The 16,851-nt window shown below is 32.6% G+C and overlaps 1 protein-coding gene across 2 annotated transcripts in view; it reads right to left on the reverse strand.

Moving 5' to 3' along the window:
* Positions 1-2,187: 2,187 nt before the first annotated feature.
* The window catches only part of LOC106681625 (A disintegrin and metalloproteinase with thrombospondin motifs adt-2), an 84,018-nt gene continuing 69,354 nt past the window's right edge, over positions 2,188-16,851 (reverse strand). The window contains exons 11-18 of one of the 2 annotated variants that reach the window (XM_067052180.1): positions 16,506-16,572; positions 15,724-15,838; positions 14,550-14,686; positions 13,476-13,709; positions 7,774-7,885; positions 6,244-6,401; positions 5,284-5,356; positions 2,188-2,310 (exon numbers count right to left, since the gene is read on the reverse strand). In XM_067052180.1, the coding sequence (XP_066908281.1) occupies positions 2,207-2,310; positions 5,284-5,356; positions 6,244-6,401; positions 7,774-7,885; positions 13,476-13,709; positions 14,550-14,686; positions 15,724-15,838; positions 16,506-16,572 (1,000 nt within the window). In that variant the 3' untranslated portion in view covers positions 2,188-2,206. Of the gene's footprint in view, positions 2,311-5,247; positions 5,357-6,243; positions 6,402-7,773; positions 7,886-13,475; positions 13,710-14,549; positions 14,687-15,723; positions 15,839-16,505; positions 16,573-16,851 lie in introns of both variants that reach the window. The other variant, XM_067052179.1, reaches the window with a different exon arrangement.

Here is a 16,851-nt window from a genome sequence, read left to right on the forward strand (position 1 = left end):
GACTCCGGCGGACTTAATGGCAAGTACTCGGTGTTAAGCGTGGAAGACCGCAGTACGAGAAAAGAAGACCCGAGAACCCCACCTGTTGTCGCACGGTCAGAATTCCACTGTTGTCGTCAGGCAGAATCTTCGGAACGATTTGATACAGCAGAGGAAGGTTAAGCGGGATTTCTCATCTAGGGAGACTGGCTGGTAGGGGAAAGATACTCACTGGATATATCTCGGAGATAACTTAACCAACAGCTGTCTGTATTGGCTCGCCCACCAGCAGAGAGTAATGTAGAAACCTAAGTAGGTTTTCGGCTGGCAGAGTGCGATATTTCTAGCATGCTATCTCCTATTAAATAAATTCCCAGTACTTACTAGCCCAATGATATGAATTTCTATATTATTTTGCCCATACTTTTCACTACATCATTGCTGTTTCCGAAACATGGCTGAAGCCTCATATTCATTCTTCTGTTTCCCTGCCCGATTGTTTCTTTACTGTATAGGCCAAACCGGTATTTGTCCTTAATGGCCTGATGTTCAGAATCCTAGAAGTGTTATCCTCTTCTGGCTATGCACACATTGAATTTATCGTCAGAAATTTCCTGTAATGCACTTTTCCAATAGGCTGTAGTATATGGCCCTCCTTTGGTTCCTTTTTGACACATCCTTTGAATCATTTCTCCTGTCTTGTTTTTTTCTAAAATAACATAATAATTTCAGATGACCTTAATACTTATACGTTTTGACTTTCATGATGGACTCGATATGAGAGATGATGAAATACCCATAGAACTGATAAATTATGCCTCCCTGAAATCTTGCCCTTTTAAATCTATAATTTTTCAATCCAAAATTCAGTTTTTCCCATTTTCTGGATGAAAAAGCCATAATTTATTCTATTAACAAAACCTCTACCCCTTTATCTCCCCAATACTACTGCCCAATCTTCATTCTCTCTTATCTCTCCAAACCATTAGAATTATTCAGTCACAAATTTCCTAGAAGATACCAATTCACTCCATATTGCTGAATGGTGGTGATGGACAGGCATTACAGTTATATAACATAAAATGTTCTTACTGTAGTGAGGACAAAAAACACAAGTTCACAACATCACAACTAATGTGCCAAAACAAAAGGATTACTGCCCATTACAAACGGCTAATGAACTACAATCGATATATTCACCGTTTGCCATAAACAACTTTTATACAATAAAAAATGAATTTTTACAGCACACTTCAACAGATATTCTCCTCACTTGTTTCCCTACAATACATACTTCTATGAACAAAAAAAAAAAATTAACTGTACTAATACTCCTGGACTTCTCTAAAGCTTTTGGACCCTTCAGTACTTTTTACCAAATTAAAATCACTGTCCTTTTCCAACTGTTCCATTCCCTAGCTCCAATCATTTCTATCCAGTAGAACAAAAGCAGTTGCCATTTCTATTCAAACCCCCATCTACGTTCCTTACCCTGTCCTTTGGAGCACCCCAGGGTTCGATTATTTTTCTTCTCCTGTTTAATTCCTCTATCAATGATCTACCTGATCTGATCCACTACTGTTCTTACCACCAATACACTCATGATTTATGAATTTTTATATCCTCCCCACCCTCCGAGTTATACCTAGTGTTTGCCAATATTCAAGAAGACTTCAGCTTTGAGACGGGACTAGCAAATGACAAAACAGGCATTATACATGTTTTAACTAGATAACTGTTAATTATCGTAGTATCCTCAAGGAGGATAATAACATCTAAATAAAATAATTTATATTCAGATGGATGATCATTTTGAAAAAGCATTGTAACTTAGAAAACACCAAAATTGGAGAACGATCCATAGCCACCTCTCTCTTTTTTTTAGTTTATTTATTTAATTCACAACTGTAAGGAATGTTTAACATCTCATGAATGCGACATATTAAAATTAATATCATGAAAATAAAAGTCATCCTCTTATTGCTCTTCATAAAAATTGAAATTTGAAAATTAATTTAGGAGATCCTTATTCCAGCTTCTTTGTAAACATCATATTGTGTTAGTCAAGTCTCGTATTGATAGTCCTCGAATTATTGAAAACTGAAATATATGTACTGTTGCAGATTTTTAAAAATAAAATACAATATTGATAATTTTAAAAATTAACTGAAAATAAATAAAGTATTAAATGGTAAGAAGAATAAAACTTTGTCTTCAATAAATTAATTTATTTTAGTACATTATTCATATTATGCTCCTTTACAGTAGTTGTATTGACAAAAATTGGGTTTTTAAAATCAATAAATGTTGCTCCTCCAAAATCTGAACCACCTGAAACAAGAAAAATTAAATTACCAAATTAATTCGTATTACATATTTCTTCTCCCTCTTTCAATACAGTTTTTTGGTTAGAACCACAGAACACAAAGACCATCTGCATAAAATCTAATCATCTTTATAAATAGTACTACATCTGATTGCACAGATAGCCTAAAGTTGTAATGAAACATGATTTATGTTCATTTCGTCTAATATTTAAATAAAAATAAGGATTCCGAAGATAATAAATACCCTGAAATTAGGTGAATATTAATTCTAATGGATCTCTCACCCTCTCAGATACCTAATCCACATCTTGTATAACTTTGTCAAGGTCAAAGCTGTACAAATTTAATAATTAATTAATATTTAATGGGATATCTCCATTATGGATATGAAACAAAGAAAATCTCTGATAGATTTTTATCTTATACTTGTTAAATCTATTGATTGGAAACAGGAAATAAAGGTTTTTTTAAAACTATCCATTCTAGAACAATATTTGTACAATTAAACTTTTTTCAGAAAAAAGAATAAAAAATGCCATTAAGATCCTGTTAGCATCTAATTAATAATAACAACAACAAATAAAAACTGAAAATAAAAATTTTCCAGTCAGAAAACAAAATTTTAAATTTAATTGGGAAGCAATTTATTAAACTTGATAAATTGGTTAATACACATCAGAAAAGAACAGTACTATTATACTACAGAGAGGGGAGAAAAAACTTGAATTAAAGAAAATTACGTTAATGATGTATTTTATTTTTATAAAATGAGATAAGATATGTTTTAATATTTAAAACACATAATACATTTTATTAATGATGACATTTTGTCAAAAATGAGAGAATTTTGAAGAAATTTTGTTAAATATCTCTAAGAAGAACAAAAACTGATAAATAATTTTTAAGATATCAAATTAAACTATTATTAATCCATTATACTGTGAAACTTTTCTTAATGGACACCTCTCTATAATGGAACTCCCTTTTAAAGGACAATTTTATTAATTTCCTTGCCAGGTAATGCACAATTTTAACGCATTTAAATTCCTCCACTCCAAAAGTGGATACAAATTTGTTCCCCATTACCACTTTTCACTGTTCTAGAATGGACAAAAGTCAAGTGTATGTATTAACTTACAATTCCAGAACTAAATTTGTGGGTCATTATTATAATGCATAATACTGTTTTGTCCAAAACATTAGAGTAATAATGAAAATTTGTATAAAAAAAAAATATATAGCAGACTTTTTGAACCTATCCATTTAGTTATTCAATTATGGATTAATTCTTATATCAGATTACTATGAATATATTCATTATATAGCTTTAATGTACATCCGACAAGACTGGACTTCTTTTTTTTCTTTTTTTAAATTTGGCACCCAAATTACAGGCCTCCCATATTAATCATCCCACATTAATCATCCTACTCAGAACTCAACATTCACCAATTAAATAAAAAATTTGACTTGATATAATCATCACAAAATTTTGTGATGCTTTTTATTTATTGACTGATATATCTAATAATAAAACATTGTGTAATAATATGCAGGGTTTTTCAAATATAAATTGCAAAATATTCTCGTTTTCGAACAATGTGTGTATCTATTATTTGATTTTCATGTTCTTTTTAAATTAAGCTCTTTTTAACAGACACCATGTATAATGGACTTAAGAAATCTCTTATATCAAAGTTTCATTGTATTGGGTTGTAAAAATAAGTTCGTAGTGTTTTTTTACTGGTAATTTCAATAAAAACTTCAGATTCTTGTAAATATTTTTAAACAAATATATATGACCCTTTATGATCTATTACATGTTGCCATCTTTTAAGTAATTTTTTAATTCCGTTCTCCCGAAACTTCTCATATTTTTGCGCAATGAACTCCTCTATGTGCGTTTTACAGTTCTCAAGCGAATTTAAGTGTTTCCCGTTAAGAGAGTTTTGAAGGGCTCGAAACAAGTGAAAATCTGTTGGGGCAAAGTCTGGTGAATAGGATGGGTGAGGATCATATCCCAGCCAAACTCCAATAATTTCTGCTGGGTCTGCAAAGTCACGTGAGGACGGGCATTATCGTGATGGAAAACTATGCCTTTGCGATTATGAGACACAAATGGTTTGAGAGACTTGTATGAGATATATTAATCATTTCTGCAAAATCCCGTGTCGTATAGTGAGGTTTTTCTGTGACCAATGCTTGAATTTGGTCATCAACAGTTGAAGGACGACCCGAGCACTTTGTGTCTTCCAAGTCAATATTTCCAGTTCTGAACCGAGCAAACCATTTACGGATGGTGCTTTCTCCTAAGGCATCAGCGCCATACAAACTGTAAGTTTTGTTAACCGTCTGTGCAGCAGGTTTTACTTTTTGGAAATAAAAAATCATTAAATGACGGAAATAAAAAAACCATTAAATGACGGAAATAAAAAATCATTAAATGATGGAAATAAAAAAAACATTAAATGACGGAAATAAAAAATCATTAAATGACGAAAATGAAATTTTTTTCTCTTCCATTTTGAGCAAGCAAAATACCACATAAAGATAAGGAATCTCAGTTGAAACTGATGGATAAAAGTACCTTAACTAATCCTTTTTAGAATATGTAAAAATTATTGACCAAGTAAACATGATTTTATAAACACAAAGAGGATTAAATTGAAATATTGAAAAACACTACGAACTTAGTTTACAACCCAATATTTGTTTTAAATGAGAAAAAAAAATCAGGAACAGGTGGTATTACATTTTTTTTGCTGTAAATTATTTCATTTTTGCAAACATGCATACCCAACTTATAAACATGTGGTTTATAAATTGTTTAAATATATAACAGTTTTTAGAAATAAAATTATAAAAAGTAATATACATAATGATCTTTTTTAGTACTATTGTTTTTGGACTAATACTTTAAAAATATTGAATTAAAAGTTACTTTGTGAGCTATAAGAAGTAGAAAAAAAAGGAGTACTTCGTTTCTTCCTATGAAGTTCAATAAAATGTCGCACTGTTTCATGAAGTGGAGTGTTATCAGAACCAAATTCCTGTGAACAATTGTAAATATTTAATTAATCTAACTCAGAAAGATTAACCTATAATTTTTAAGGAATAAAAAAATGAAATAAAATTATTAAAGAAAAAACAAAGAGCCATAAGTAAAATAGTAATACTAAAATAAATATGGTGGGCTGGAAGATTATTGATTGACCGTGTGTATAGATGAATGGAATATGGTCCGGGTGCGGTAAAAAAAAACTCAAATAGTAGATAATTATACTATTTTATTGAGCCTCTATATTATATTATTTTATTTTATTAAAATAGTATTTTTTTCACCACACCCGGACCATATTCCATTCATCTAAAATAAATATGATTATTATTTTTTTTTTTTTTAGAATAAAGTGATTGAATGGTTGAATTAATAGGGGAATTTATGAGGCTGCAAGTAGGCCGAGCTAAGAGGGCTTTCTTATTAAAGAAGCTTCTGTGGCAGTTTAAAAATAAAATAGTTGAGAAAAATAGATCAAAAGAAGTTTTCTCAATAAACATTTAAAAAATTTCTACAGCTCACTTAAATATTATTTCTATTTTAATAAATTGTTTCTTTTCAATTTCATAATTAAATAGAAAGAAAATTAAAATGCTTTGAGCATTAAAAACCTTCTTGGACTATCAAACATTTAGCTTAGATTTCATTAAATTAGTGTAGGTTTATGTTCTCAGGAAGGCTAGTTACCAAGAGAAAATATATAAATAAAAATTAGAGGGCCAATGTTATGTGACAGAACTGATGCAATCAATTTATAGACAAAAAAGAGAAGAAATACATAAAATCTACAGAAATAATTTTGTTTTGCAAGTTATTCAAAAGATTCTATGTCATGTTTATGCTTATAAATTATTTTGTTTAAAAAAAATCAGAATTTACCAAACATTTGCCACTAATACAAAAAGCTTTTCTAGTAGGATCTCCACGGCTACAGTCTGTACCAAAGGGGTACCAACCGTCTTCTCCATTAACCAAATAAAATCTGTGAGGCATAACTTCATCTTGACAAGCAAGTTTACAAGGTCGGTCAGGATCATCTAATCAATGAAAAATATAAAATAAAAATAATTTAATTTCACTTGATTTCTTACCTTTAAAGATAAATATTTAGTTAACAATTAACATTAGATTGAGTTTTATTTTGGTATTAGCTATTCAAATTTGATATTTTTAAAAGGCTGGAATAAAATAATAACAGAAGGAAATCTAACTATTGTTATGTTAGCACAACAACCACTTGGCAGGTATTGGCCAAGCCTACACTTATCTGCTTAACCATCATACTATTACTCTAACTTTCCTAGTGCTAATCAATACACAATATGGCTACTATAGTCTTATTCTGTCCACTGCTAAATGTCAATTCAAAGGAACTGAAAGAGGTTTTTAAACCATAAGTATAGGGCAGATAAGGGTTTAATGTCACCAGTTTTAGTCACCAGGTCTGTAAATATGAAACCAGGATTTTCCGGTAGATAGCGTTAGCTGTCAATGCATTTACTGTCAAACCTCATCATTGCCACTAATTTCTTGTTTTGATATCTGGTAAAGATTTTAAACTTACAATAGCATAGTTTTTAAAGTTGAACATAAAAAATTAACGGAAAAATAAATAAAAGCTACACACAAAGGGATTTTGCTTCACAATAATGGACCATTAAACACAATAAAACCAGTCAAGGAAACATTGAGGAGTTTCATCGAGAAATACTTTAGAATATGGCTCACTCAATAAACTTGGCTCTGTTCAATAATTACTTATTTACATTGATGAGATATGAACTTGATGAGCAGTGGTCTTATGAAAATGGTTCTATGACTGGTTTGTTTTAAAAGAACAATGTTTTTAGCATGGCATCCACAAATGGTCGAAGGGATAGGAAAGATGTATTGCTAGCAATGGACAATACTTTTAATAAAATATTGTTTTTTCATTTTCATACAATAAACATGTATTTTCTATACAAACATTTTGGTTTCATATTTACATACCTGGTACACAAGTTTACCAGTAATTACATTCTTCATTTTTTAGTAACATCTATTTATTTATAGATGTTTTTACCTATATATTTATCTATTTCATCAAATGGCCGATAATCCTTTTTTTGGGTTTCTACTGAGAATATTATATCAATACAAACACATGTCACCTCTAAATTTCCTGGATTTCTTCAGACACAATATGCTTCATTTCATTTTTTACAATCTTTTTTCTTTACGTTCTTTCATAGGCTAAACAGAAAATGATTGGCTTGATGAAAGATATGTATTAATTGAAATTCCAGTCTGACTTTTAAAAATATTCAAGTTTTATATGTTATATTACCTATATTTTCTAACAATCACATATTAGAGTGATTAACCAATTTTGAATATATCTTTAAAAAATATATAAATCATACATACCAACAGATGCTGACAATTGCATACCCAGACCCGAAAGTCGTCGAACTTTCTGTTTGAATTTTGTACAAACAGCTGAAGCTTCTTCAGAAGGAGTTTTTAGAGACATACAACTCTAGTGAAAAAAAATTTTAATTAAGGGATTTGAACTTAAAATTAAGTACACTATTTTATTAGCTATAGTAAAAAGTGATTGGAATTATTTAATTTGAATAAATTTTATTTTGAGACATTTCTCTTGAAAATAACATAGTCTTAGACACAACTTAATTAATTAATAAATTAATTCTTACGGTATTTATAAATAAATTAAAAAAAATTATGGTTATAGAAATAGTCAGAACTAATGTTCTTGCAGACTATAAGATTGTGTTATTTTCAAGGGACATGTCTCAGAATAAAATTTATTCAAATTATATATTTTCAATCACTGTACAGAAAGTTCTTCACTTTTGCAAAAAAGAATAAATTTGATTTTCATTCAATCAAATGGCTGTATTAGGACTATACTTTGAGGAAAGAAAGTTCATTCTGAAATCAGAATGACAAATTTTATTTCTTAAGTGATGCTAGCCAAAAGCAATGTGTTGCTACAATAGACTAAACCATTATAGTAATTTTAACTTAAATAAATCGATTGTAACTAAAAATAAATAAATGATATAATACTAATGATTACATAGAATACTATCTTAGAAGCTGTATTAGAATAAGTTAATTTATTTTCTACCCTTTCTCTTTAATTTTTTTTTTTATTTTCATTTTATTTTTTCTGGTTTGTATTTATTATCTTCTCTTCTCTCTGTATCTTTCAGAACAGAACCAGAGGGAGCAGAATATTTGCTGAGGAATTTTTAGTTTGGGGGATAAAAAGCCACCAAGCAGAAGGCAGACTACACTACCCATAATGGACAAGGCTTATATACTTCCAATCACTTTACAGAAAGTCCTTCACTTGTGCAAAAAGAATAAATTTTATTTCAATCAAATGGCTTTATTAGGACTACACTATGAGGAAAGAAAGTTCATTTTTATTGGACTTATAATATTGTAATATCCTATATACAGAAGATGGGGCAGTAAAACTTGGAACTGAATTCTATTTAAGGAGCTGGATGAACAAATGACTTGGACATTGAAAAGAAAATAAGTTATTGAAAGGTCATTATCAGTGTCTGTAATTCAGTGCTATAGAGTAACAAATGGTCCTTTGGAACAAAAAAGATTTAAAAATGAAAAACATACAAAAACTTCCAGTCCCAGGGAACCCCGAATTAAGCCCTGCCACCCAAAGCCAGAGCTCTAGGATCCCAGCATTGTTTTCTAGCCCCGATACTGCTATTGAGGGCCAGTGGAGACTGGATAAGGAGCACTTGAGCCACAGATGCTCAGGACTTTGAAGAAGCTGGCCATAACCAGAACTCCAATAGCCTGTTTACAATAAATCTCGGGGCCTTTGGGCCTAGGCTTCAACTTTTGGGGAAGGGGGGGGGAGAATGTAAGGATGAATGGAGCTGGATAGGGATTATACTAGATTAGGGTAAGGTTTTGATGGATGTTTGAGAATTTGGATGGGATGAGATGAAGAATAAAAGGGATTTTAAGATTGTGATGAAGGGTCTTGTTTGCAACATAATAAGGGGCTTTGGGTATTGTTCGACTTTGAACTAAAAGGATAGAATAAGTTTGATGTTTGAAGGTTTAGCTGCCCCCCCTCACAGTTCATGTCTATAGGTCCAGATAGGTTCAAGTATGGTCTTGTATTCTTAGAAGTTTGTTTTCTATAGAAAGATGAGTGTCTGTTATGTAATCTGGACAGTCTAATGGCAGTATGCCGTGGAACTCCTGGCATGCTAAAACAGAATCGCCGATAAACTCAGCGTGATGATGGAGACAATCCAGGTACAGGGTCAGATGCAATGCCTATCCAATGTACTAAAGATTCAGTTGGCAAAAGAGCTGGGGAAGAAGGAGGAAATGCTGAGAGTACGCTCCTTCATAGAGTGTGCTCAGGAGCTAATAGATACAAGCGCTCAGGAACAGGAGGCCATGGAAATGGGAGAGCCAGGATGGACTAGGATTACATACAATCGGCCTAGAACTACTCTGCTGCCCTTAAGAAGAAGAAAGTACAAGGACAGGGGTAGGGAGAAAACACTGAACAGGGACAGAAGACCTGAGAAAGCAAAGCCCAGAAACAGCAGCCGATGAGAGGACCGCAAATGTCACGAATGCGGCAAAATTGGGTGCCTGGTGGAAATGAGGGACACATTGTGAGATAATATCCCTATGTGTACCGTAGGCAGAGATCGGACCATGTGGAACCGATGGAGTTAATTAACACACAGACTCTAAGGCAGAAAAGAGTACCCTAGAGAAGAAACGAATCCGCAAGTGGGTCCACAGAAGTGTTGGATGTCTCAGAGACTGAAGCAGAAGAAGGTATCTAGGAAGATCACAGAGTACCAGGATGAACGTGTGGAGGCGGACTGAAAATGAAAAAAGGACTGGGGAGGAGATTTGAGATGTGTACCAGCAGAGAGGCGACCACACATTGGTGAGGAACAACTTAGGGGAAGAAAGGAAGTGTCGGTTTACCTGTTATCCGAGTAAGAGAAGAAGTCAGATGCCTTGTAGATACTGGGAGCTTTAATACTATCATATGCCAGGAAGCGCTGAATAAATTGATTGGTAGAGAGAGGGTACACTGGGTTGAGGGATGTAAATGCCAATTAGTTACTCTGGGTGGACCCTGCAGTGTAGAAGGGGAGATAGAAATGGAATAGGTGAATGGGGTGATAAGGGCAAGAATTTGATAGTCCATGTGGTGGGAAAAGTGCCAAGAGATTATCAAGTGATCATAGGTTGTAATTTACAAGAGAAAGAGAATTGAGAAATAACAGGGGACGATGAAAAATTAGAATCAGGGAAAGAAAGTATAAGTGCCAGTGGCTGGTAGAGAACTCTAGGGCGCGAGTAGGGGCAATGACGCAGGCAGAAAGTTGGAAAGACAATATTTTTTTTAATGAAGGAGAGCTGCTGGGTGCCACAGGAAGGACGGTTCACGAAATTCCGCTTATGATGGATAGGGTGACATATGTAAAGGAGCGACGGTATCTGCAGGCACTCCAGAAGCATATTCAGGACAAGATAGAGAACCTCAAGAAGCAAGGGATAATTGTGGATAGCACATCACCTTATAATAGTCCATTGAGGGCAGTGAGAAAGAAGAGTGCACCTGGAGGAAAAATGAGTGGTTATTGAGTATTGTAAACTTAATGAAAATACTATCGATGAAATCCCTAGATTTGAGAACATTTTGGATAGATTAGGTGGAGCAGCAATTTTTAGCATGCTAGAGCTATCACCAGATTAGAATGCACCCAGATGACCAATACAAAACGGCATTCACTTTCAAAAGAGACCACTATTAGTTCCCGAGGATGCCCTTTGGACTAAAAAATGCCCTGATTACATTTCAGAGGCTCATGAATGAGTTCTGCAGGGAGTTGGATGTGTCCTTATGCCAAGTCTATATGAACGATCTCTTGGTCTTCAGCAAATCGGATCCTGACCATGTGGATCATCTAAAAAGTGTGTTTCGAAGGATGAGAGACTTTGGACTGAAACTATCCTGAGGAAAGTTGGCACTGACATGAGCAAATCAACATTTTCGGACACACCATCTCCAAGGAAGGAATATTCAGAAAGTAGCGAACCGACATCAAAGAAATCTGCAGGCTATTAGGCACACTGAATAACTATTGCAGGTTTGTTCCCAATATGGCAAAGTACCTGGTACCCCTCAATAACTTGCTCAAGAAAGAAAGTACAGCATGGTACAGTGCTTTGGAAAGGTAACTATTAGATAGTTTGGGCAGTGGAGCATTTTCGGCCAAACATTTTCAAGAGACGATTTAGGGTCCATACCGACCATAGACCTCAGCAATGGGAGAGGAAACTAAAAGAATCATCCGTGATAATTACAAGATGGAAGGAATTGCTTAGTCAATATAATATGGAAATACCCTACAAGCCGGGAAAAGAAAATGTAGTGACGGACTGGCTATCACCTGCAATAATGATCAACACGGTTGAAGAAGAACAGGGAGACCCATCCAGGGACGTGAGGTGATTCCTGAGAGGTGACTCCAAGAGAAGGAGAACAATAGGCCACACCAGAGAATGAGAGCAAAGAAGAGATATCTACAGACGACAGCTCGCACGACGAAAGACCGGCAGAAATAGAAGTAGATTAGCAGTAGTAGAAAGAGATTATGATATGACTAAAGGTACCAAATTGTTTGGAAAACGAAAATGTCAGGTTTGCTGAAATTTGAGTATAGCAAAAGTTTCATTGTGATGATCTGGTCACAACCGAGCATTCGGGAGATGAGATATGCAGAGTATTGAATGACACGTCTACACCTGGGAAGAATTACCATTTATATGTCAGAAATGCACTGGTCCAGGACAAGATTAAAAAATTATGGTGGACAGAACAAATTAGAGTGGATTGCTCGTTTATCTGGTGTACAATGATGCTGGAGACAATCCAAGATGTGAAGCATCAAAAGGAGGTGATGCTCATGTATCATCAAGGCAAAACAAACCACCAATGAAATGTTGTACGCGTTACACCGCAGATACTTCTGGTATTAAAACGCACCATTCAGGCAGAGCGGTAGAGAATTTGATAATGTGAGCATCAGGAAGGAAATTCAAGCCATGGAGGTAGTTTGACACCTCAACACCCCAAGACATCCCAAGAGTCGGGGAGGGATAGAGAAGATTCATAGTACAATCAGTGATAATTTGCAGGTGTACCAATTGGAAAAAGGTACACACCCATTCAGAGTGATAGTCATTAGAGACCAAAATGTTACTATTGAGAGCTTAAAGGAACTGAAAAAGAAGCGGACAGTTCATATTGAACAATTGAAGCTTCTTGACGGCAGTATCATGAGGGCCTGGAGTGTCGATACAAACTCGACTCGTGTGCAAGTTTTTCCTTTTTAAACCAGCATATAAGTGTAATAAGAGGCATTCTGTGATATTGAGGAGTTTTGTTCTTTTTTTTTGGTTTTAATTTATCTTCATTATTTCAACATTGAGGTACTGTATTATGGTCAATAATTCTTTTTTATGTTACATATGGATTGTATTATGTTTTATTTCTACATATAAGTGTTATTTTCTCTTCTATTGTTTTAAGGGAAGTGTTAGTTTTATTTAATTACTATTATAGTATTTTGGAATTGTATTTTTATATATCTCTTTCTTTTGTATATAAATGAATTTACGAGGAATTTTCGTAAACTAGCGGGGAGAGTTACAGTCAGCTGTTACTGCGATATTAGCTGATCGATGTCTATATAAGTGGATGGAATCTACCAATAAAATTAGTTGTGAACTAGCCATCATGTGTATTATACAAATACCCCTTTTCCTTTTTTTCATCATTTTGATCTGAAACAGTCTTAACTTATCTGTATATATATAAAATGTATACCTAAACTCTCACACACACATATATGTGATGTACATATACATATACATCATGTACATATACAGTGGTTACAATTTTGAAAATATTAGATATCACGATATGATAATTTAATGTTTTGTGAGCTAAATGAAAATTCAAATGAACAGATATTTTAGTAATTTTCAATAATTTTTTTACTATTTGGCATATTACTTACTTTGGAGCTGTTACAAAGCTGTACACTAGCAGTTGTGTTACAATAACGACAAGGTCGTTTTTCCACTAGCCTAATGCCAGAGCCTGGAGAAATACAGTTATAATAGCAGTCACTAACTGGAACCCATATTCCAACTGCGACTTCCCTCCTTTTATCACGAGAGTATAGACTTGAAGAGCACATATGGGTAGGAATCACAAATATTTCATCAGTGCTTGATGAGCACCTAAATTCCTATAAAAAATAAAAATAAATAGTTAGAAAACTTTAATAAAATTATTTTATAAAAACACATAGCTCAATCAATAGTATTTTCTAAAAAGTTCAAGGGATGGCTGAAATAAATCAAATAAGAAATAATATTATTTGTTTTTAATTCGTCATGTCAAATACTGTCACTTGCATTTGACAAGATTAAGAAAGAAAAAGAGCATTTTGGAAGATATTTTTTAAATAGGTTCCTGCAGAAACTTAATGATAGGAGGTATGATAGACATTATTTTGAAAACCTGTATAATAGCCCAACATCACTGGCTCTCATGGTCAATCTGCTTAGCATACAGCAGAAAAAGGTGAATTAAATTAAAGAAAAATGTAGTAGACTATTTTTTTCGAACTTTGACAATATTTATCAACAGTATCTACTTTGTTAAGCTAATCCCAACTGGCTGATCCATCGAGTTTCATATTTGTTGTGAGGGTTCAAATAACTTGGCAATAGTTAAGTAGACAATATATAGTTTAGAAACAATATGGAATCATATTGTTGCAACTACAGATAATCCTGATCTTACACGTAAATAAATGAGAAATTCAAAACCTAGCTACAAGATATAATATTACTTTACAGAATGATGGGTTATAGTTCAAGTATCAAGTGGTGAATATTAATTTTTAATGAACACAAAAATTAATACTAAACAAACTTTTTTTATTATAATATAATTATGGATGCACTTTTGATGATTTTAAAATTACTTAAGAATTCCAATACAAAATTTATAAAATTATACAACGGCTTCAATTTTTTTCTAATTTATCATTAGTTTTAATGAAAGATAAAGTATCCTTAACCTGACATACTCCAGATATACAATAAAGAGGCCTTTGATCCCTGTATATTTGGCATGTAGTACCATCAGGAAAAGTCCAACCTTTGCTTTTTGCCCCTCCTAATTTCTTATGACACCAAATAGTACAAGCTTCCTCAGCTACAACAGAAATAAAGTTTAAGTCAGCCATAATGAACATAAATAACTGTAAATTATCTTCAAATCAATTTCAATAGCCATTTTCAATCAAGATTTACAAATTTTAATGTTAAACAGAAGCAAAAAAAAATTGACTAACATTTTCTACTCTTTACTACAACTATTACTTTTTCATGAGATCTTGTACAATTAGATTCTATGTAAACCAAAAAATTGAATTTCTAAAAATATATATTTTTTATAGTCAAAGCAAAGTAAGAAAATCTGAAACAGAATAAGACAAGCAAAAAAGTTTAAGAGAAATATTCTTTGTAAACATGCTTTGATCAGTATTAATGTAATGTTCTATTTTTGATACTGTTTCTCAAGAATATAAGAAAAAATAGAATACCTATTTTAACGCAATCAACTAAATTATTAAAAAAAATGGTTTATATTTATAAGTTCAGCAAATGACAGGAATTATTCAAATCAGCCAAATAAGCCTGCATAGCACCTCTGGATTATCTGTCAGTATAATGTATTTCTGATCTATATGGTTCCTCCATTTTGTTTGTAATGCTTTCAAATCTCAATCAAATCAATTCACATGGAGGTTTGTAAAGGCTATTAGCCCACCTTAAGATAGAGCATTGGACAGCACGCAAAGGCCTTCTACAAGAGTCATTATATTATAAACCTGTACCACTACAACCCATGAAGGGTCTTGGGTTCAGTGCTTGGTAAGGAAGTGCTGTTTTTAGATGAACAGTTGTACAAGGAGCCATTTTGCTAAGAAATCAAGGTCAACTACCGAATTATTCTCCCAATTAAAGGGTAACCTCTTTTTAGTGGCTAAGTGTGCCCCAGGGTCTCCTGACACCAAAACAGATATAAACTGAGTATATTATTATCTGTCACAGCTAGACTCAAACCTGGGCCGTGGAGATGGGAGCACAGTGTCTTGTTCACTGAGTTATTACACTGCTGCTCATATAATATTAGAAGAAAAAGTAATTATAAGCTAATGTTATCAAAAATTATATAAAATGACATACGGTCAGAACTTATTTTTTGGAAACCTGTTCCAGTGAGCTCATTATCAACTTCCTTTGCTCTGAGGCATACTTCTTCAGCATAACTACGAACAGTAGTTCTTGGCACCTTATCACACTGCAAAATATAAAATCAATATCAATAATTTTTAAAGAACTTTGTTTATATACTTCAGTACTATAAAGTACAATAAAAGAAACTTATTTTCTCTCAGGTTTAAACAAAAGGATAATGACAAATATATGTCAATCAATAATCCAAATAAATTATAACATTAAAATAATATTGTAAATAGTACATCGTTAGCTTTGATTCTACTATTTTTTATCTATATATTAAAAACTAATAGTTGACTTAGATACAAATGTTATCTACCACAATGGAGGTATTTTAATAATTTTAGCTGACCAGGAGCAGGAGCAGTAGTAAAAGAGTTTAGTTCCTCATAAATTTTCATTTAATTCTTTGTTTCAAATCAAATTAAAATTAGCTTGTTAGTTTTAAATTTTGACTATCAAAAGCAAAGAAAAATAGTAAAACTGGTACACTGGTAAAAACTATTATTTGATTTACTAAATATTCCCCTCAGGCTAAATAAACTTTCACTGTTAAATTCACTTAATAAAATAAGTTTCATCACTATTCCATCTGACTTTTAGAAATCAGGTGGGAAAAAATGCACAGTTTATATCTTGGCAAAATATCACCTTTAGTACTTAAGCTTCATAAGAATATTTAATATATTTCTAGTAATATTTCACTGCAATGATGGCAGTTAATTTACCTGAGTTGGTTGACATGTTTTGTACTTTCTGTCACTCCCAATGCAAGGAGTACCACCATTTTCTGGCCTATAATGAAATATAAACAGTAAACACATAAAAACTGTAAATAAATATCAACCATAAAATGTTATATAAATTATTTTTTGATTTTTGATGAACGCAACAGCCCTAAAATTGGCAACTTGTATCAACAGTAACAGTGCCAACACATATTAAAAAAATTGAGAAAACTTTCAACTACCTATGATTTATTGAATTCCTCTATTCTTATTATTTTACAATGAATAATTGATATGATTTTTCAAGATCACCATCTTTAAGTAATACTCAGATTTAAAATTTAAA

The sequence above is a fragment of the Halyomorpha halys genome, unplaced genomic scaffold (assembly GCF_000696795.3).
Source record: "Halyomorpha halys isolate HHAL.00 unplaced genomic scaffold, Hhal_1.1 Scaffold353.1, whole genome shotgun sequence".
Classification (NCBI taxonomy): Eukaryota; Metazoa; Arthropoda; class Insecta; order Hemiptera; family Pentatomidae; genus Halyomorpha; species Halyomorpha halys.